General features: G+C 36.9%; 3 protein-coding genes across 3 annotated transcripts in view; 2 read left to right on the forward strand and 1 right to left on the reverse strand.

Moving 5' to 3' along the window:
• The window catches only part of LOC6036237 (TPR-containing protein DDB_G0280363), a 59,682-nt gene extending 47,091 nt beyond the window's left edge, over nucleotides 1–12,591 (reverse strand). The window contains 1 exon segment of the mRNA XM_038262023.1: nucleotides 11,909–12,591. Within this exon segment, the coding sequence (XP_038117951.1) occupies nucleotides 11,909–12,400 (492 nt within the window). The 5' untranslated portion in view covers nucleotides 12,401–12,591.
• Nucleotides 12,592–15,625: 3,034 nt separating this feature from the next.
• On the forward strand, nucleotides 15,626–16,850 carry LOC119769313. The gene is made up of 3 exons (XM_038261301.1): nucleotides 15,626–15,751; nucleotides 16,497–16,594; nucleotides 16,649–16,850. Exons 1-3 carry the CDS (start codon nucleotides 15,626–15,628, stop codon nucleotides 16,758–16,760), a joined length of 336 nt encoding a protein of 111 aa, XP_038117229.1. The 3' UTR covers nucleotides 16,761–16,850.
• A 1,526-nt stretch (nucleotides 16,851–18,376) lies between these two features.
• LOC6036227 (adrenodoxin-like protein 1, mitochondrial) lies at nucleotides 18,377–19,334 on the forward strand. The gene is made up of 3 exons (XM_001846251.2): nucleotides 18,377–18,615; nucleotides 18,695–18,746; nucleotides 18,809–19,334. The coding sequence occupies exons 1-3, from the start codon at nucleotides 18,522–18,524 to the stop codon at nucleotides 19,158–19,160; spliced, it is 498 nt and encodes a 165-aa protein (XP_001846303.1). The 5' UTR covers nucleotides 18,377–18,521; the 3' UTR covers nucleotides 19,161–19,334.
• The last annotated feature ends 3,115 nt before the right edge of the window (nucleotides 19,335–22,449 follow it).

Raw genomic sequence — 22,449 nt, forward strand, 5'->3', positions numbered from 1 at the left:
ATTATGTCTTCTCTGAGAGAAATCTTTACAAAGTTATTTGAAGCCTTAGAATAACTCTCGCTTACTTTTTCAAAAGGTCCTGTGTACACAGGAAACCTATGGCGCATTGGTTGTTTTGAAAAAGTAATCTAGAATTCTAAGAGAACACTTTAAAAGGACGTAACGTATAATATATATCGAGAATTGTTTTTTTTTAAATAAAAGTTCCTATAAGCTGTTGTGTTTCATATGTTTAGAGGATCTTAAAAAAAACTCTAGATACATAGGCGCAATTTTAGGATTATATCGTTTATGGACACTACCTGACCAAATTTCCAATAAAAAATTGCTACAAATGGTGCACAGTAAAAAATGTGTAAATTTGGAAGGTGTAACTTTGGAAGCTTGAATATTACCTCTTTTGTGATGTTATTTTCCCTAAAGTTAGACTGAAAAGTGACTATACACCAGAAAAGTGGTAAAATTACACATTTTTAGGGGTAAAATTACACTTTTTTTGCCTTTTCCAGAGTTAAAATTAGCATGATTTTTTTTAATGTGCGGAGCAGGTGTACAATTCTCTACGAAAACCACCATTTAAATTTTTAAAAAATATTTTTTTTTATTTTTGCATTTTTTATTTGCCTGGAATTTTGTGAATCCCTGTGACAAAAGAAGACATTTTATGTCATCGGTTCGTCCATACAGTTATCCATACAAATTTGACAGCTGTCCATACAAAAACGGCATGTACACATTCAAAAATCTGTATCTCGAGAGAATTTTTTAAATTGAAGACGCCAAATCTGTAAAGTTGTAAGCATTGCTGCAAATCAGTGATAGAAAAGCTATCAATTGATTATCTCTGCACCAAAAACATCTGAGAGTATAGCGGCCGTTATTATAGCTTGTGAGATCTCTTCTTGCGTCACATGATTCCCAGCGATATCATTCTCTCTCTATCACTTCTCCCCTTTTCCACGACTATGCGCTCTCACCGCTGAGTCTCTCAATCTCTCCGAAAACGGCAATGAGAGAACGCGAGATGGCGATTAGGAGCCGGCCACGCATGACGTCCCGTTAAACTGCGTTTGCGAAATTGGTTTTGTGGCGGCTTTTGTGGTAGGATGATCGTGGAAGTGGGAATGAGAGAGAAAAAGAAAATGTCAATCGCGAGTGTGTAAACACGAAAACGTGTTCGGCTATTGTTTTTGAGGCATGAATATTCAGGCGAGATAATTGTTGTTGCTGAAAGCTGATATTTTGATACTTTAACAACCCTGATTGTAAGTATTAGTAAGGACTTTGTGAAAATATATACAAGGTAAAAATAAATCTGATTTTTTCATTAAAATTTTGTTACTGAATATATAATTTTTCAAAAACACTACACAAAAATTATCTGACCGAGCTATACATTTTTGAATCCCGCAAAATTTGGTTTCAAAACTTTTTGAGGAATATGTACATGAATCCTTCGATTTTCAGCAAATTTACTGAAGAAAAATCCTACAAGGCTGATAAATTTTTTATTTAAAGTTTTTGTCACCCCCTTCAAAGTTGGCTTGAAAGATCAGGGGATAAAATATTTTTTCAAAAAACTTAAAAATTTCATAGCTAAACTCAATTTAAAATGCGTTTAGAACAAGTTTTCCTATGTTTGGGTTGATTGAATTTTTGAAAATTTTCGATGTTTAATAATGTAAAAAGTTTTTTTTCGTTAAAATTTTTGTTTTTGTCAAATTCATCATTTTTTGAAAATTAATTATTGCAAAGCAACTGAACTAGCGTAAAATGCTTTTTAAAACACTTTTTGCATTCAAATGTTGCGACGATTCATTTTTTTATATTTTTTTACTCGATTGTAAAAGGTTTTTCATTAAAATTTGTGAATACAGTAGTTATTCGGTAACTGTGCTGAGAACGTAGCCCAGTCACCGAACGTTGCTCGTTAACTGGGCTGAACAAAAAATAACGAGGGGACCACCGATTTTCAAGATGAAATATAAAAATAAGAGTTACTCAAATTTATTTACAATTTCATATTTCTTAAATTTTAACTTGAAATGAAACAAAAGTTTGAAAAAAGATTTTTTATTTATTGAATATGATTTTTGCATCCCTTAACCCCTCGGTCATTTTGGTTTGTTTTGGTTTTTTGACGTTTGTCTGCTTTTTGACTGGGCTACGGCCCAGTTATCGAGCGCCCAGTTAAAAGCAGCCCAGTTAAACAACGCCCAGTTACCGAACAACAACTGTATTTTAGCAATAGAGCAATTCTCTACGAAATCGGTATTTTTTCTTAAATTTTAATTTTTGTATTTTTTAATCCGACTGAAACTTTTTTGGTGCCTTCGGTATGCCCAAAGAAGCCATTTTGCATCATTAGTTTGTCCATATAATTTTCCATACAATTTTGGCAGCTGGCCATACAAAAATGATGTATGAAAATTCAAAAATCTGTATTTTTTGAAGGAACTTTTTGATCGATTTGGTGTCTTCGGCAAAGCTGTAGGTATGGATATGGACTACACTGAAAAAAAATGTTACACGGTAAAACAAATTTTGGTATTTTTTTATTTTTTTGTCACTAAAACTTGATTTGCAATTTTTTTAATTTTTTGATATGTTTTAGAGGACATCAAATGCCAACTTTTCAGAAATTTCTAGGTTGTGCAAAAAATCTTTTAGCGAGTTACGAATTTTTGAATCAATACTGATTTTGTCAAAAAATTCAAAAATTGGTCGCAAAAATTTTTCAACTTCATTTTTAGATGTAAAATCAAATTTGCAATCAAAAAGTACTTTAGTGAAATTTTGATAAAGTGCACCGTTTAGGTGACTTTTTGAAAATAGTCGCAGTTTTTCATTTAAAAAATTTGAAAATATGTTTTTTCGAAAAGATCGCAAAATTTCACGAATGTTTCATATTTTAACATTGAAAATCGGACCATTAGTTGCTTAGATATCGACATTAGGAAATTGTGTGTTGTTTGGGTGGGACTTAGAAAACATCAATTTTCCTGTTTTTAAACCTTTGCATGGCAATATCTCAGCAACTAAGGGCCGTATCAACAAAGTTCAAAAGTGATAAATATAGAGAATTTCCTCAGCTTTTCAAAAATATTTTTTTCTAAGGTGGGCAAACATGTGCACTCATTTAAAAAATGAAAAACTTCGACTATTAGCATTGGTGTCTACCCGTAGCTGCTACTTCGTTATTGACCAGGATCCCCAAACATTGCTCCGTGGACCACAGATGAAAAGTAGGAACCAATCATCACCCCTTCGCAATTTTCAAAGGTCCCTATCGTGCTGATCAATACCGACGCCGGCCACGACCAGTGGTAATAAAAATGAAAAACTTCGACTTTTTTCAAAAAAGTCACCTAAAAATGGCCTTAACTTGAAAACGGTGCACTTTATCAAAATTTCACTGAAGTACTTTTTGATTGCAAATTTGATTTTACATCGAAAAATGAAGTTGAAATTTTTTTGCGACCAATATTTGCATTTTTTTTTTTAAATAAGTACTGATTCAAAAATTCATCACTCGGTCAAAGATTTTTTGCTCATTCTGGAAATTTCTGAAAAGTTGGCATTTGATGTCCTCTAAAACATATATATATAAAAAATAAAAATAGTGCTTTTTTGCAAATCAAGTTTTAGTGACAAAAAGTTAAATGAGAAATCACCAAAAAAATTTTTACCGTGTATCATTTTTTTCCAGTGTAGTCCATATCCATACCTACAACTTTGACGAAGACACCAAATCGATCAAAAAATTCCTTCAAAAGATACAGATTTTTGAATTTTCATGCATCATTTTTGTATGGCCAGCTGCCAAATTTGTATGGAAAATTATATGGACAAACTAATGATGCAAAATGGCTTCTTTGGGCATACCGAAGGCAACAAAAGAGTTTCAGTCGGATTAAAAAATACAAAAAAAAATCGAATGACCGAAATCTGAAAGAACTGCTCAATAGTTGTTTGGCCCCCCTCCCCTCCCCACCAGTTATATTTGTAAACATTTCGAGTTTAAATTAACATTTGATCAATCTAACTTTTTTAGAAATTTAAAAAAAAATATCACGAGTGTTTACTCGCAAGCTAATGACTTTAGTTTGCACGATTATATTTCCATACCTTCCATCCAAGAATCGCTCGCGATAGTTTTGTATAATATTATTGGGTTTTCTATCTATCTATTCATAGACGCATTTACCCTCTCTAGTATAAACTAATCAACTTTTGCACATTCCTTGCGGCTTTCTGCCCGGCCAAACGCTTTTTGTGTGCACCGCACATATAAGCTAATTCAATAAATTCAATTTCAAACAAACCCTTCTGGAACACACCAAACTGTTTGGTATTGGTATTAAAAGTAGACCATTTTGCTCGTAAATTGCTGCCACGGCGCTATATTCTCTACTTGCGAAAAACAAAAGTAGCACGATTAAGTGTTTACAATTTTGTTTCGTTTTTAATAAATAACGCAATGCGATGATCTCATAAAAGTGACTTTACCAGGCGAAAACAATTTTATTTGAAATTTTTCTTTAAGGTCTTCAAAGTACAAGAGTGTGATCTCCGGTTGGCACACAGTCGGCATGAATTGGCTCGTGGGAAGTGGTCGTAAAAATTCCAGCCAGAGTAGCGGGGTCGACCTACAATAGCCCCCCGTGCAATAACAATAAAAATAAATGAAAAACAGAAAATAACAGCGAACAAGCGAAGGAAAAATATATATAAAAATAATTGCTTGCTCGGCGTTGTTGTTGTTGCTGTTGTTGCCTTCGCCAGCTTGGTATAAATTTTAAAAGCAAGCGACTAAAAGAAGAAACAGATGAAAAAAAAAACGTTAAGCTTCACAAGTATAAAACCAGAAATATAATAACAATAACATGGTGAGCGAGCGAGATGCGAGGTTGAGGGGATTGAATGTGACTGAGTTGTAAAGTTTGATGCTTACTTTTTGAAGAAAAATGTGGGATTAGGGGATAGGAGAGGAAATGAAGAGAGAAACAGATTATTACGACGAACAAAAAAAAGAAAGAAACAGGAAAATGCGGGAGAGAAACATTTAATGAAAGAACTAGTCGAAGCAGTGAGAAAAATAACAGAAAAGAGAAGAGAGGAAAGTGAACAAAAAATAACATTAGCCGCAGGAATGAATAGAATGAATGATGATGATGATTAAGGGGAAATCCGGGATTTGCTGCTTCGGCTTTTGAAAGAGTGTGTGGGAAAAGGAGAAAAAATAATAGTTAAAATTTAAAACGAATTTTGAGAAACAAGCGTTGAAGATTGGTTAGTTGATGCAATAGAATGGCTTAGAGGGGGAACAGTTTTGACGAACTAAATGTCTAAATATATGAATGGGATAGATTGTTGTCAGTTTCTAGCGGTTCGAATAGCGGCAGAGTGTTTTTGTTGATGTGAGTCAGTTTCAAGACTTGATCAAGCTAGTTGAGCTGACTATTTTCAAATAGACTTTTTAAGTTTCATAAAGGAATGGCGAAACTTCTAAACACATTAACCAGTTCGAATTTCTTATTCAAACTATTTTGAAAATCAATCAATCAATCTAATAAACTGCGCAAAAAAAAACTCATTTCAATCTCAAAATCAAAATTTTCACCTCAAAAACACTCCGCTGTCATCCGACGTCGCCAATCATTCCAGCAATCTAACCCGTCACCTTTCTAATCTGTCAATCCTCTTCAAAAATCGCAGCAACCCACCACAAACAGAGTTCACACCCCCTCTCACACACTCACTCAAACACACACACACACACATCCCTTAGTGGGGTCCAGGCTTGCCACAAATACAGATTTTTTTGGCACATACCAAATACTCAATCGAGTATAACTTTAAAGAATAATATTCTTACCAAAAACTGAACATGCCAAAAGATGCTAACAATGTTTATCTTTTTGGCAAATTTAACAAAAACTGCTCAAATTTATTTTAACTGTAAAAAAAAATTGGTTTGTGTTTCGGGCCTGTGCTAAAAAATCTGTATTTGTGGCAAGCCTGGTGGGGTCAGTGATATCTCCCCAAATGCTACTTAGTGAGAACTCACTCACACTCACACACACCCCCTCCAGGGATTACACTAGGTCGAGTACTAGCCGCAAAGGGACACGGAGTGGCGGTGAGACGAGACATGAGATGTGGATGAATGTAAATAAAACGACATTCGACCACCACCACCACCACAAACACCTTTCTTTCGCGCTGCCGCGTACTCCAGCACAGTGGGCTGCTGCTCGGCCTTTCGTCACCATGTTAGGAGGAGAGGTGTAAGGGTACCGTAGCGTGGGGTTGATTGAAATTTGACAAATTTATAATTTTAAAATAAACTGGCTTGAAACAATTTTTCATACAATCCCGTTAAAAAATTAATCATATTTACATAAAACATAAAATCGGGAATCAAATTCATCGATTTTTTTACTTTTTCTTTCAATTTCCTTAAATTAGTATTTTTTACTTTGTTATATGTTTTAAAGGTCTCCACAACTTATTGATTTTGCGATTTAAAAAAAAATACGCTTCGAATGAAAAATAGTTGATGAGAGATAGAAAAAAAACTATCATTCGATGATTCCTGCACAAAATTATCAGAGGGTAAAAGCGATCGTCAGAATAGCAATAGCTTGTGAAGGAAGTAGATATTAGACTACGACAAACAAACAAACTCGCGAACAAACAAACTTTTTGTCAGTTTGCCTACTCTGTTTGTTTGCAGAAACGTTTGGCTTTGTTTGTGAGTTTGCCGCAAACAAGTTTGCAAGTTTGGCAAACTGTCAAACATAAAAAAATGCGCGTTTGTTTGTTTGTTTGTATGCCATAGTCTTAAAGCACGGTGCTCAAAATACCGTCATTATGAAAAAAATATGCAATCCGAGATTTTGAGGTCTATTGGCTACACCATAGCGCACCTCTGTGCAAAAAATGAAAACATTCGCTGATGTAGTTTTCGAGATACAGCCCTTTTAAGATGTTACATCCGATTTTCAATAAGAAAACCAAAACAATCTATTCAATTTTAACATTTCAAAGAATATGCAATTCGAGATAATGATGTTTTTTGCTTCAAATGACTGTCAGGTATCTCTGGGCCATTTCAAAATGTTATTTCCGACTTTTTCTAAGAAAATCTATAAAATCAATACAATTTCAGAATTTTAAAGAATATGCAATTCGAGATAATGATGAATTTCGCTTCATAAGAGTGTCAAGCATCTTTAGGCCAAGTTTCAGAAGGTTTGCTGATGTAGTTCTCGAGATACAGCCATTTTAAAATGTTATTTTCGACTTTCTCTTAGAAACTTTCTAAGTCGGAAATAACATTTTAAAATGGCTATATCTCGAGAACTACATCAGCAAACCTTCTAGAACTTGGTACAAAGATACTTGGCAGTCTTATGAAGCAAAATTCATCATTATCTCGAAATGCATATTCTTTAAAATGCGGAAATTGTATTGATTTTATAGATTTTCTTAGAAAAAGATGAAAATAACATTTTAAAATGGCTGTATCTCGAGAACTACATCAGCAAACCTTCTGAAACTTGGCCCAGAGATATTTGACAGTCATTTGAAGCAGAAAACATCATTATCTCGAATTGCATATTCTTTGAAATGCTAAAATTGAATAGATTGTTTTGGTTTTCTTATTGAAAATCGGATGTAACATCTTAAAAGGGCTGTATCTCGAAAACTACATCAGCGAATGTTTTCATTTTCTAATCTAATCTAACACAAACGCAGCTAGTCTGATGAAAGCATGCTTAGGGTTAGAAAAATAAAAGTGGCCACGTGGCCAGCCCCACTGTGTTGTGTTTACCGCAGAGAGGATTCTGAGAACGGATCACATTTCACATTTTATTCTACAGAAGAAGAAAGATGCGTGGACACACCGTACCAAATGCTTTTTGTTTATTAAGTTTAAAAAAGTTTTCCTTTTAAATTTAGAATATTCGCCTATAACGAATAATTTATTTTTCTCTATTTAATTTTCTGCAGTAAATGCTGGAATGAAATTTTGTTAAGTTCGCGACCCAATTATTTTGGCAGGAATACAGCTTTTTTTATGAAACATAACAAGGAATCCACGAACAAACTCATTGAGAACAAGGAAAGTAAAAAAACCTAAGCCGGAGGGGTTCAAAGTCAGCCCGAGGGGGCAAAAACATATTTTTTTTTTCAAAAAAGTTTGAACTTTCCTTGGAAATTTATGGTTTGGAATTTGCATTCTCCTGCGTTTAGAATAATTTTCAGCATGTTTGTGATGATTCAAAAATCTTTTGAATTTTGGTGAATTTTTGATGCACAAAACCGCAAAATGTTTTTTTTTTCAACTGAAATGTTGATATTCTGGCTTGTAAATTCAATTATTATATTTTTTTATTTTCGACCTCGGCCAGAGTCGAGGGACAAAAATTTTAAAAATATTTGCATCGGCCTTATTTACTAAAAATTTTTTCGCAAAAGAACTTAAGTCCTTTTTAAAATTGCAAATGTTTTATGTAAAGCTTGTTTTGTTTAACAGATTTTAAATACATTTTTAAATTCATTAAAATTATATCAGCGTTTTGACAACTGAAAGCAAATCATGTAAAAGCTTAAAAATCCGAGCCATTGAAACTAAAAAATCGCCTGAATTTATACCGCTACCATTGTATTTTATAATTTATTTCATACTAACAGTGATTCTTAGAAATTTCGGATTTTTTTTTTTAATTCTTTGTCCTCTATCTTAACCTATACCCTAACTGGCTCAATCGGCCTTGCCATCACGGAGCCGTGCGTCTATTTATAGATCCGAGATCTATTGTTCTTCGTCTTGATGGATGTTGATGATCTCCTGTGGGTCTTGTTGGAAGAGTCTTCCTTCCTTCCTTCACGCGTTGTGGTGTGGTTGGTTGGTCATCTTCCCGTCCATTCCCCACTCACCCACCGCTAGTTGCTGTAGTGGGGGGAGCGGCATGTGTTTGTGTGTGGTAATTAATTACCGAGTGTATCTGTTGCTCCCAGAGGGAGCAGAGGGATCTGGTTGCCACCGAAAAATCGGTGGCGAGGTGACCGGGCGGGATTCGATCCCTGATCGTCTGCTTGAAAGGCAGATCGCTTAACCATTCGGCTAAGTACCCGGACTAGAAATTTCGGATTGAAAATGTGTAAAATAAACTGTTTTCGTCAAATGAGTTTGTAACATTGCATCTTTTCACTTGAAAAACGAACAATCAATTTTTGAGTTTTTTTTTTGTGTTTTTTAATACCCCTGACTCAAGGCGGTTTAGAAAACAACCAAAAAGCAAAAACTGGAAATTTGGTTCATTGGACCTTTAAAAAAAAACTCCAGAGTTGTTTCTTTGGGCATTTTGCTTTAACTTTAAATAAAATTCATTTAAAATTGAGTTTCAAAATATAATGTTACAATTTAACATAAAATTCATCTGATAAGAGATTTTTTTGAATGTAGCCTATTGCTATTTAAACAAAGTTGTAAGAAAACGCATAGAAACATCCGTATGAAACGAAAACGAAACTATTGGCACTACGCCCCCGGGGCATGGCCTTCCTCTAACGTGGGATTTCTGCTCCAGCGCCTCTGACGAGACAGGAGAAAACGGGACCGACGTTTTACTTCACCATCCGATAGAAGCTCAGTGGATAAGGCGGGAATCGAACCCGCGTCTCATAGCATCATCGGGATCGGCAGCCGAAGCCGCTACCCCTGCGCCACGAGACCCACCGAAACATCCGTATATTAAAATTGAAAAAAAGAAATATCACATAGATTTGTTAATTTAGTCCGCTTTCTGATTCAATCTTATTGTTATTCCAAGTATAAATCATAATCCTTTTATTTAATTCAACTTTACATGACTTTTCTTTAACTATTTTATCAAATAAAAATATGTTTTATTCATAACGCGTTTTTTCAAAATTTAATTTTAGTGTACTAATTTACGGCTGGAATCAGAGTGAGTTAATTTTTTAAAAAGACAAGAATACATAAATAATAATTTATGTTCCAAAATTGTGTAGTTCAGTTTATCAATCCGAAAACTTCTCAAAAATTAAATCATCAATCAGTACAAATTGTTCCTCTTAGTCGAATGTCAGTCGACATATTCTGTCAATGAAACTAGTTCAGTTATCACCTTTAGAAACTCTAAAATAAAAAGGACACCAATCTTTGTCGTGTTCAGCAGTATGATGATCACTACATGAAATAAATCGAAAATTTTAACAGAACAAACAATGTTGACTCTTTTTGTTTTCAAAATTACGAGCTATGAGTTTTTGTTGATTTTTTATGTTATTGTTCTTTTTCGCATAACAGTGCAATTTCAAATTAATTTTGACCGAAACAAAATGAATTTAGTTTGAACCTTATGATTAAATAAAATTGTTATTGCAACTATTGTATAATAACAAATCTGTGTCTCAGATATAAGATACACAAGAAATTGTAAATGTATTATTAAGATCATTTTTCATGAACATTGATGAAATAATTCAAATTAAAAACGTTTTTGAAGCCATTAAACAAATCGGATAAATATTGAATAACAAATTGACAAAAAAAATCTTGCAAAATTTGCAAGAACGATATTTGAAATTGTCAAAAGCACTCAATTCCAGATCAAGACCGGATTGGGCACTTTGCATGAATTAAATTAAATTTTAAAAAAATATAGTAAAAAAATATTATTCAGTTTTATAAATCCGCGAAATCTGCACCATCGCTAACTAGATCCGCCAATTCCGCGAAATTCGCGAAATTCTCGAAAATTGCCAATGTCACCCCTGAAGACGGTTTCTAAATCTACAAATTTTGAGGTTATTTCATTCTGTATAATAATTTTTGAGATTCGATTGAAAAAATCGCCAAAAATATGTTTTAATCAATTTTGATTCTTCAAAAAGCAGAGACATCATTTTTTGTTGTTATAAATTATTGGTTGGATAATGTTACTTGTTTAATTTCATGAAAAAAAAAATGTTTTTAAAAACAATAGCAACTACAGCCTATGTTAAAATAAGTATGCATTAGATTATGATTTGGCACAACTTGTTGCGAAAAAAAACTGTGTGTATAAATAAAGTGTTTTTTTAGTGTCCTTTAATTAAATTTTGATATTCGTATTTATTTTTTTATAGATAGTTTATAATATTTCGAGGACATGGTGATAAGAAATATCACAAAACAGAAAAAAATGCTTCTACAATTGGAAACTTAGCAACATATGAAAAAATATTAGAGCTAAAAATACTCAAAATTTATCAAAGTATTTATTAAACTTGATTTCTAAAACTGCAAATAGCTAAATAAAAAAATCTGGACATTTGTTTAAAGCTATTTTGTTGAAAACTCAACTCAACAAAATAGCTTTAAAAAAAGTGCACATTTATGAATTTAGTTATTTTCAGTTTTAGAAGTCAAATACTAACAAAAACTCTAAATTCATTGAAACACAAAATAACATCATGATTTCACACCTCACGACGGTACCCTTCTTCTTTGCAGTCTTATTTTGTTTACCTTCTCTGGCACCCTTCCCCTACCCGAATCGGGTGTTGTAAGCAGTAGCAGAAGGGTGTCAGTGTATGAGTGACACACGCGGGGCCGCCACCGCCGTCCGCAAACCCTTCGGCGCGCGGGGAGCATGCGTACCAAACACCTTCGCGTGAACCATCCTCGCATCGCGCGGCGGAACGAAACCGAGGGGGTAATTAATTTTATGTTAGAAGACCTTTTCGGAGGTTCCCATTTTTTTTTTCACGGGGCCATCTTCCCTTGAGGGAATCTATTTCCTTTGCCCCCCGGGGGGAGCGGATTATGATTGGCGAAAAGGTTCCCTTTAGAGGGGGGAGGAGGGGACAGCACTAATTGGCCACTCACCTTGTACTGCTGGAGGGTCAGCGATTCCGCTTCGGCAAAGTCATTATCGTCGGAATCGATCGTTTCGATTATGTCCAGCGGCTCGTTGTCCACGGGATCGTTGGAAATGGGCGGCTGTTGCTGCTGCTGCTGCTGGAGGTTGGCCGCGGCCGGTGCCGGGTGATTCCCGTTTCTCATTTGTTGCTGCTGCTGCTGCTGTTGCTGGGGGTGCTGCGGGGACGGATTCCCCATGACCACCGGCGGAAGTTGCTGGTGGCTTGGCGGAAGCTGTTGTTGTTGCTGCTGCTGCTGCTGTTGCTGATGGTGGTGCTGTTGGGCTGCGGCCGCTGCTGCAGCCGCCGCCGCCGCCGCAGCTTGCTGTTGCTGCATTTGGCTGTAGTGCAGCTGCTGCTGGGCCAAATAGCCCCGATTGTCATGCTCCGGAAGCATCAGATCGCTCCAATCCGGCTCGGACTTGATTGACACGGGCTGCTGCATCACTGCGTAGGACATTCACTTCCGGCTGCCACGGGGAAGAAAAAGGGAACTCGCGACGACGACGGAACGGAACACACACGACGGAATTGCTTATTAATTGGATGGGCCAAGAAGGAAAAAAAACGCACAAAGGAGAGCGCACCTCCGCGAAGCTGAGAGCTCTTGCCGCGATGACGTTCCACACAGAAGTAAACATGGAAGACGAAACGGGAAAAAGTGGCCGCAAAGCGCGATTGGATGGCAGGAGAATGGAGGAATGTCAAAAACTAGACGAAATTTCTACGAATGGGTAGGGCTGTGCCCGGATTGTGCAAGCAAAACCCCGATCAGTTCAATTCAAATTGGGAACACGAATTCTGTTCGAATCGTATACGAATTCAGTTTCAAACACTACAACCGGTTCTAATTTCACGCAGAAAAATATTTTGTAGAATCAGCCTATACGAGGTTTGATTCAACAATTTTTTTGTTGAATATAATCAACGCCGATTTTGCGTTGAAACAAACCTTGATTTTCTCAATTCCACAAAAATCTTTTGTTGTTTTGAAAATGTTGCTTTGACGTTTATGTATAAGGCTTTCTAGTCACAAATTTACCAACACATTGAAAGTATGTTTACATGACAGCTGGACGTTTGTTTGCATCAGGTTTCCTATCTCTTTCTAGCAAAAGTTTTTTGTCAGACGACTTCTAGCTGGTTTTTTTGACTGGCTGCCCGATATGTCAGACAACATACTTCGCAGGGCTGTGACAGCTACAGCTCGATCATTGTTTGCATCAGGACACTGTGACGAGGAGTTCGTTATTTTTGAGTTAAATTATATTTTTTTCACTGGGCCTAGAAAGCCTTATAGTATGCACTTCGGAAGAAACCGGTCAAGAAAAATTTCAAATGGACAGCAGCGGCAGCGCAAGTAAGTCAGAGAGTGTGAAGAAAAGCCCCAAGAAATCGCTCCCTCTCCTTTGTTCTGCTGTTCGTAAAGCTGTTTCTTGACCCCTTTCCTTCCGATCTGCATACAAGCCTTTAGCGTTGATTCAACAAAAATCTTGATTTTCAAATCATCAAAACGTTTTGTTGATTCAAATATGCCTTATTTTTCTGCGTGTTATAAATTAATGTTGTCTGTATTTTCGGATTTTTTTGTCAAAACGATGTAAGAAAAAATATCACCAATTTTCTTTTCAAAATTTTATGTTCGATAAAATCATTTCATTTGTATATTTTTTTATTCGATGCTCTTCAACTGTTTTCTATATTTTGATTTACTGTGGAATTAGGTCTTAAAATTAAGCTTTAATTTCTGATTTTGCTGTTCACAACAATAAAGCTTTTTTCTGATTGAAATAGCCCTTTGTACGAGCGCAAAGGATTAAATTCAATTTAAAAAAAAAATATCTTCGCGACAGAAAAAGTCATACTAGACGGCTCGTTCCAAGGGTTCCATAGTTACATCGAAAAAATGTTGTCTTGTCAATTATTTGTTCTTTGAACTTATATGAAAAAGTGATCAGAAATGGTTTTTAGTCTAGTTTTTAGTCGTGTCTTTTACCATTGTACATAAAAATTTACATAGGACTTTAGGACCCTATTTCAAGAATCAACTTTTGACGTTAATTTTACGTTTTGGTTTCTTGTTCTACAAACGAATATGGAGCGTGACGTTATAATGGTGGAGAATTTTGCTTAATTTTTTGAAAAGAGCATGATTCTGCTCTTTTAATTACCCTAAACTAGACTTTTGTATGTTTTAAAACTTAAAATTGGCTGCTAAATCGAATGCCATCATTAGTTTTTGAAAAAAAGTTGAGCTTTTTTTTGAAACCGCTGTACATTTCATGACGTTACAACTAAGTCTTTTACAAAAAGGGTGTTTTTCTTGCGTTGTAACGTCACGGAAATTCCCACTGCTGTATTTTTCCGAAAAATTTACGAATATTGAAAATCAGGAGTAATACAAATATTTTTTCAACGAACTTCAAATTTTATTGTATATCGGCGCTCTACGGTGACCAAAGTAAGGTATTTTTTTGTGGCCCGCGGACCCATTTTAGATGATCATGTAAAATGGCCCTTTGATGCATCTTGAACTTCAGCATTCATCATTTTCAAAGAAAATTGATCATCTCTCTAAAATGCTCAGTATTGAATTCAATTTTACGAATTTTTGCACCAAAATCAATCAGCATGTGCCAGTTGCAATGATGGAAGCCTTCACGTTAAGTGATTTTATAATTCAAGGAAATTAAGGTTAAGTTTATGCCTATTTGAACACGTTTCGTAACAGGTTGAAATGTGATTAAAAAGAGTAAATTATGTAAAAAATTTCATCAAATATTTATTGACATATTATTAAAATTGGAAGAATAATATTCGAAAAATCTTTAAGCAAATACATTTGTGACAAAGTTTGTGTCACCTATTCTAAAAAAATTAAAAAATCAACAAAAAAAATCAATTTAAATACAATTTTAAAATTTTCATTATAAATAATACGAAAGTTGCAATGAAAAGTAAATAATGTTGTTTTTTGAATAATGTTTATGTTTTTTTTTATTTTCGGAATTCAATAAAAAAAATCAATTTATTGGAATTGTTTATTTTTTTTTTGTCATGTTTTTCTCATATGGCACGCAAGCTCATGTGAGCTTCAAATTTGGCCCGACATGAAAAAACTTTGAGCACCCCTGCTCTACAGCATTGCCTTGGCGTTCTCAATTGCGAGATTCCCACTCGAAACAAGAGGGCTTTTGTTAATTTGATTTGGTTAAAGGCTAGTATGCAGATTGGAAGGAAAGGGGTCAAGAAACAGCTTTACGAACAGCAGAACAAAGGAGAGGGAGCGATTTCTTGGGGCTTTTCTTCACCCTCTCTGACTTGCTTGCGCTGCCGCTGCTGCCCATTTGATTTTTTTCTTGACCGGTTCCTTCCGAAGTGCGTATACGTGGAGTATACCGCTTAACCGCGATGGATTTTCTTGAAATAATTTGAACTGTCAAAAATCCACCAAAGCATCTACCGGTGGATACTTTTCTACCACAGATTTTAGTGCGATCAAAGTGGTAGATGCTTTGGTGGATTTTTGACAGGTCGAATTATTTCAAGAAAATCCACCGCGGTTGACCAAATCAAATTAACAAAAGCCCTCTAAGGTGTCCGAATCGGTGACAGCGTCCATATCGGTGACAGCGAAAGAGGTGCACGTCGTACTCTTTGTCGGTAAATATAGCAGGATTTCGGAATGAGAGTTCAAGGCAAAGATCTTGGCCGTGCTGAGGTTTTTGAAGTAGTTTCAGGACGTCGTGGCCCAGATGGCGTCTGCAAGGACTTTCTTGCCTTTAAGGATGATGATCCCGGGTTGAAGAAGGTGAGTTTTGACTCGGTAGTATCAACCGTAGGTAGGCCACGACTAGATACGCCGCATTGCTTGGTAAACCCGCAGTGTTCACGTGGTCGTTTTCTGGGAGGATGACGAGTAACAGCACGTAATGATCTCGATCGGGAGCCGCTTTTTGCCCTCAATGGTGACGCCCATGTTGCCGTTCGAATCCCAGAATGACCTTCAAGCGTAGGCACGTCCATCTTTCAGCGAACACACGGAATGTGAATCGCTGGAAATTCGACCACCCTCATGATCCTCCCGGAGGATGGTTCACTACAGTAATCGCCGTCACCATCCGGAACTTGTTCCGTTTAATTCAAAACAAAGACATAAACAATAACTTTGCGTGAAATGTAATGTTACAGTCAGAGCTGCAGTTGTCATTTTTCCTACACCTGGACTGAGCTAACGACCTAACCTCTAGGTTAGACTGGGGCCAACATTTACTTCCCCATCCGACGGAAGGCGTGATCGAACCATAGACTATATATATATAGATACGCCACTCCCCTGTTGGGGCTGGCGACACTACCGCCACGCTAAAATTGCACCTGGTGGCAATTCACAGGTACTACTTTTCGATGTTTCCAAAGGGCAAATGATTTTTCCCCAGTTTCAGTTCAAGTGTTAAAGTTGCGTCGTAGCAACAGCTGCTTTTCAAACTTTGTTTATTTTCTGTCAACATTTCACCATCAAGTGGGACTTCAAATCCTTGGCTTTTTCCTCTAAGAAGAACCCGGTGCGGGCATCTCTGATCACCGAAAATCCTACAAACGGAGCCGATTCCTCTGAGGGTGCCATCCGTCCATCTTGGAGACGTGTTAGCAAGTGAGTAGAACAAAGTTTAACAGAAAAATTGCTTATGTGAAAATTTTTTTACAGGTCCTCTGGTTGCACTCTAAACCTTATTAAGAAGACCATGCCAACCATTCCACCACAGCAAACGGAACTGCGCAGCGTTCTAGAATCTGACCGTAACTGTCGGTGCTACTAGCGGACACCGCTTTCTCGTTTGAACAGAACTCAAGCAAAGCTTTTCCCGGGGCCCGGTTCCACAAGAACCACGGCGTGCGACAATCCACCGTTGCCGGAATAGCGGAGGCGAGCGGAAACACAAGTCCAAACTAAACACATGCTGGGCACCATGATGAAATGTCTCGATTTTTGTTACAACGGTTTCTTGTTCTTTTTTGTCAATTGAAAATAAAACGTTGACCCAATAAAACGGATATTATACAACTACATGCTGACTAAATTTTATTTGTCAAGATCACTGATTCGCAAACCATTTTCGCCTAGGCCCCCCATCAATGGTGGGGCCCACGGCCACTCCAGGAACTTGTCAGGCCCCACTAGCGAGGCCCAGTACCCACTTTGGGAAACACTGGTATTAGATTTTGGAGCAGCTCCAGAACTTTTTCCAAAGCTGAAGATTCTTCTTGCGGTTCAATGTCAGCCGGGTAGTTTAGCATACGGAAGTGGCCTCTTTGAATCTGATGCACATGAACGGAGGAATCAGCATTAGGTTTGTTTGTCTATTCTTGCGCTGAATTTTTGCAAAAGTTTTACATACAATTGCTCATGTCTAGAAAAAAATAAAATGAAGCATCTACACATGGTAATGGATTCTAAACCACCATATACAAAGAAGCATCTATTTGAGGAGCGGACTGTAGCTCAGTTCGATAACCTTCGTTGCCATCACTCGAGGCTGTTTCACCTGGCCGGGGGAGTGGTGCAAATCCGCAGAAGTTCCGCCATAGAATGGGAACTGCCCGTGTTCGGCTTGAAGAGAGTCATCTCCTCCCATTTTCGGTTCTATTATTCTAGTCAGATTCTTTACTGTTGTTGCCACTGTACTTGCCCCGCTGTAGTACACACCTGGCGGCCGAATTTTTTACGTGTTTTGGGATTTAAAAAGGTAAATTACAAAAAAAGTTTGTTCAAAGACGTGTTGAACCCAATTTGGTGACACTTTGTTAAAACAAAACAATTTTTCAACAGACAAGGGCACAGAGTACTATGATTTTGTTTTCCAATTTAGTACCTGTAAATTGACGATGGCGGCGCGCAGATCACTAAAGGGGTGTCGCCAACTAGGTATATGGAGCAACTTCCAAGTGGGACATCTACTTGATTAATAATCTATGATCGAACCCAGGCCGACTGGGTGAGACGCAACCACGCTTACCCCTTCACCACGGGCCCCGGCCTTCCGGTTGATTGCAAATAGAAGTTTGAACAAAATCTCTGAAATTGAAGTTTTTTCAATGGAAACAATTTATTCATAAAAACAATTTTAACCCTTCGAATCAATTGTTTTGACGTTTCTTACTAGTGCCCTTACAAAGTTTGTACAAAGTATTCAAGAAAATAATAAAAAACAAAATATTTGAAAGCAAAAAACAGATATTTTGAAATAAAAAAAAAGAACACGGAACCGGTAGCTGCGTTTGCAATAAAATTCGTAAAGAATTCAAAATTTGACCGCTCTAAACGATTCAAACCGAATTTCGCCTCAGAATTCAAATTGAACCGACTGGGAAACTTTGATCAAACAGGTCTGTGCCATCAGCGATCAAAACTGAACGAAACTCATCGATTTGTTTTCGTCTGGCCCTTCGACGGATCCTTTCCGTTGTGTCACGTTTGTTTTCATTTCGAAATTTCGGCAGATTCAGCCGATCCAAGCAAGAGTTCCCAAGAAATTGAACTTTAAAGCCGTGTTTATCCGTATTTCCTAGCACCTAAAAAAATGTCCATTTCCACGAGTGTCCGGTACATAGCGTACAACGTCTTCAGCAGTTGGCAAAGTTTGCTGGTGCCGCGAAATATTCACTTATCACGATGTAAGAGATTGAACCGGGCGATGTTATGAAATCAATCGACACAACTTTGTTATCATTGATGGAACCGACCTTTTTCTAGATCTTCTGCACGGCGAGTACGAGTGGCAAGACCCGAAAAGTGAAGATGAAGTGTAAAAGAACCCTGGTTGATTAGTCTTATCTTTGACCTAATTTTAATTGCAACAATTCTCAGGGTCAACGTAACGTACATCGACAAGGACGGCAAACGGACACCGGTCCGGGGCAAAATCGGAGACAACGCACTGTACCTGGCCCACCGGTACGGCGTCGAGATGGAGGGAGCTTGTGAGGCGTCTCTGGCTTGCACCACGTGTCACGTGTACGTGCTGGGGGAGCATGGTGATAAATTGCCCCCCTCGGAGGAGAAAGAGGACGATCTGCTCGATATGGCGCCGTTCCTGAAGGAGAATTCCCGACTCGGCTGTCAGATCACTCTGACGAAGGAGCTCGAAGGGTTGGAGCTGCAGCTGCCGCAGGCCACGCGGAACTTTTACGTGGATGGACACAAACCAAAGCCGCACTAGTCGTTAAATAGATTCTGTTTTAAGGTATTCTCATTTGTTTTTGGTTTGTTTCAGAATTTTTGAAACTGGAGCTTTAGCGAATAGTTGATTTACTAGTTACTATTCATAATTGGCAATCGAATTTGTTTCCACTATTTCGTGTATTGTGAAATATAGAAAAAAAAAATAAGCCTGTAAACTGTATTTTAACGACGATAATGAAGAGGACACGGGACCTTTTGTCCTCCAATATGATGACCTTTTTCCTTAAGGTTCGCTTTTGATCGTTGAAGTTTAAATTTGAATGGTTGATTGCAAAGTTGTGTGTGTGTGTGCAACCAACCAAACGGGACCACGCGGTCGCTTCTTACAAATTGAGTTGTTTCCATGTATTTTTTAGATCTACATTCTATACATGCAAATAACTCGCATAGGCATTTGGAAGGTGTTAGCTCTGCCGAGCTTCGGTGACCCATTTCTACGCTGGCTAGCCGAGCGCGAGGTCCCTCAGCTTTTATCGACAAGCCCGCCTGAAGAACGTTTGCACCAATCGGGTTCAAACGTTATTTAGAACTTCCGAACCCTTGTCAAATGGACAAGGACCCAGCGCGTATATAGTTGGTAGTAACAGTATTCCTAATTCCAGTCATAGCTTACCAAGTCGCGATGGCCTAGTGGTTAGCATTTTTGCTTACCAATCCAAAGGACGGGGGATCGAACCCCGACTCGAGCGACTTTGATTTTTTCGTTCATGTTCAGAGTTTCAAGATTAATATTTCCTATACTTTCTCGTTGGGAGCAGATGGGAATCGAACCCAGGATCATTCGCTTAGAAAGCGAATGGTTGATTGCAAAGTTTTGCCTAAATTATTTACAAAACCTCTATTTTTAGTATTTTACCATCGCTATTTTCGCCGCCATCTTGGATTCAAAAATCCTAAATCACTTTAGAATAGTTTAGGGGTCATACTTAAGCTCGACAATAAAAAAAAAGATAACGAAAAAAATATTTTTTCCGTGATTCAATTATCCGAAGTGAAATTTTTCCAAGGCCTTCGGATAATCGAGTCAGGACTGTACAGGGTGACCACTCAAATCCCATTTTCAAATTCCCGACTTTTTAAGAACCTCAAGAAGTATGCATATTCATCTGAAGAATGTTTTCAAATCATAAACTCTTTACAAAAAGTCAATATAATAAATTCCTAAACACTTCACTTAAATGGAAAAATCATTTTGATTCAGAATTTAAATTGAAGAATTCAAAAATATTTATGAATTCGTTTAAAAGATATTTTTACAAAGTACCCTTTAAATTTTTGTTATTTAATGTATTTGATCAATGTCGATTTATCAAAGTGTCAGTGTTTTTAAAAATGTTTAAAAAATATAAAAAAAAATCTAGTTTGATGTCTGTCATTTATAAAACATGTAAAATCTTTTACATGCTATTTACAATACATTGTGTAACGTCTTTTAATGCATTTCTTATAAAACGAAGGCTTTTTAAACTTTTTACAAATTTTGAGAGCACAAAACGGAAAAGACGTAAAACTTTAGAAAAACAATGTTTAAAAAACTAATGATTTAGAAAAAAACTTTGATTGAAAATTTTACCAGCCTTTTTAGCAATTTAAAGATTGTTCAATATTTTCAAAGCGTATTTTTTCATTTAGAATGAAAAATCTTTGAATTTTTTTCGATATTAAAGTTATCCGAAAACTGAAAATCAAGCAGTAATTTTGAGTTTTTGACCCAGAAGGAGGGTAACCGTATACATTAGAGCAACACATGTCTAATGGTGAGAAACATTGGAAAGTGATAAACATTGAATAAAGAAGATATTTTGCGAAAAAAATTGTGCACTGTATTCCGCCGGGGAATTGAACCCCGTTCTATCTCATACCGTGAGAACGCATCAAGGCTGTATATCAAAGGTACTCGTCATCTTGCTTTGCATTAGTGTGAGTGCATGACTCCGTGCCACTAAAACCAAAACAATAACAAAAGAACAAAGGACCGTGCCAGGAAAACCAAAACATAAACAATGTCAATGTCAGTGGAGTGAGAGAGTCAGAGATAGCGATTTTGACAACCGCACTACTACACACTCAATCGCGAGTACCTTAGGTAGAAAGCCATGAGAACGCATCACCACAGATCCACAAGGATCTCGGAGAGCCACTGGAAAGAGAGAGAAATTGACATAATAGAAGAGCGAAAGAATTGGAGTTGGTTGCGTCGGAGACATGGAACAAATCGTGCTTGCCATTTCATTAGGGCACATAACTTTTATAAACAAGAGTGTGTCCCTTTCACACCTTATGTAAACTGTCATTTGAGTGAAAGGGATACACTATTGTTTACAAAAGTTATGTGCCCTTTTGAAATGTTAGGCTCCAAATGTCGCCTCTCAGCACGGTGGTTTGGTTCCGTTGGCAGACAATCTGTTGATTCATAAAAAATATTATAAAATTTTTGATCAAATTCATGCCATCATTATCATTTTTAATGTCTCAGGCAGCGATGGAATAATCATCATCAAAAAAAATAAAAAGAAAATCTTTGGACGTTCATCAAGAGAAAAATCGGAAGGGAGCTTGCCTCTCCTCTCTCGCGCACGAAAGATCGGTAAAAGAAATTTAAAAAAAATCATCATTTTGATTATTCGACGGAACATCTTTTTCACTACTACACTTGTAATTGTAACGTCACACGGCGAAAAATGACCTGTCACATTTTGTAAATGGGCAGTGTGTAAACAAAGTGAAATAAATCTGTTCAAGTCGTCTTTTGCGTGATTATTCTCCTCTCTCTTTCACGGGCGAAGAAAGTTCGCTAGCGAAAATGATTTTTTTTTTGCGATTATTGCATCCCTGGTCTCAGGTCTTAAATAGCCTTTTCATTCTCATATAGATTTAAATAGTGAAAGGAACCCGAAATTTAAAGTTGGATGTCTCGTGACTGAAGCCCGTTTTTTTCTGAATTTCGGAATATTTCGGATAAGGATGAATAACGCGTCGTTTCAAGCCCAAGCAAAACACACGACTGATTTATTTCTCGTTTACTCACGCACACATTCTCAACTTCTCTCTCGACTGGCCTGCTCTCTCATTACGCTACATGGACGCTCTCTCTTCTCTGCCACACTCATTCACTCTCGCATTCACTACAAGATGCTGAAGACGAATTGAGTGAAAGTAATTTCAAAGGTGTACAAAATATTTCAAAATTATTCAAGAGTTAGAAAATATTTTTCAAGCAAGAATTCCCGGCTTTTCCCGACTTTCCCGATTTCCCGACTTGAGTG

The sequence above is a fragment of the Culex quinquefasciatus genome, chromosome 3, assembly GCF_015732765.1.
Source record: "Culex quinquefasciatus strain JHB chromosome 3, VPISU_Cqui_1.0_pri_paternal, whole genome shotgun sequence".
Taxonomy (NCBI): Eukaryota; Metazoa; Arthropoda; class Insecta; order Diptera; family Culicidae; genus Culex; species Culex quinquefasciatus.

Bases quoted from the DNA above. Each gene is read 5' to 3' on its own strand.
- LOC119769313 (XM_038261301.1), top strand. From the start codon at position 15,626: ATGAGAGTTCAAGGCAAAGATCTTGGCCGTGCTGAGGTTTTTGAAGTA. The intron at 15,752-16,496 runs GTGAGTTTTGAC...TTTTCCTCTAAG, and splicing joins ATGATCCCGGGTTGAAGAAG to AAGAACCCGGTGCGGGCATC. The intron at 16,595-16,648 runs GTGAGTAGAACA...ATTTTTTTACAG, and splicing joins TCTTGGAGACGTGTTAGCAA to GTCCTCTGGTTGCACTCTAA.
- LOC6036227 (XM_001846251.2), top strand. From the start codon at position 18,522: ATGTCCATTTCCACGAGTGTCCGGTACATAGCGTACAACGTCTTCAGC. The intron at 18,616-18,694 runs GTAAGAGATTGA...ACCTTTTTCTAG, and splicing joins AAATATTCACTTATCACGAT to ATCTTCTGCACGGCGAGTAC. The intron at 18,747-18,808 runs GTAAAAGAACCC...AACAATTCTCAG, and splicing joins CCGAAAAGTGAAGATGAAGT to GGTCAACGTAACGTACATCG.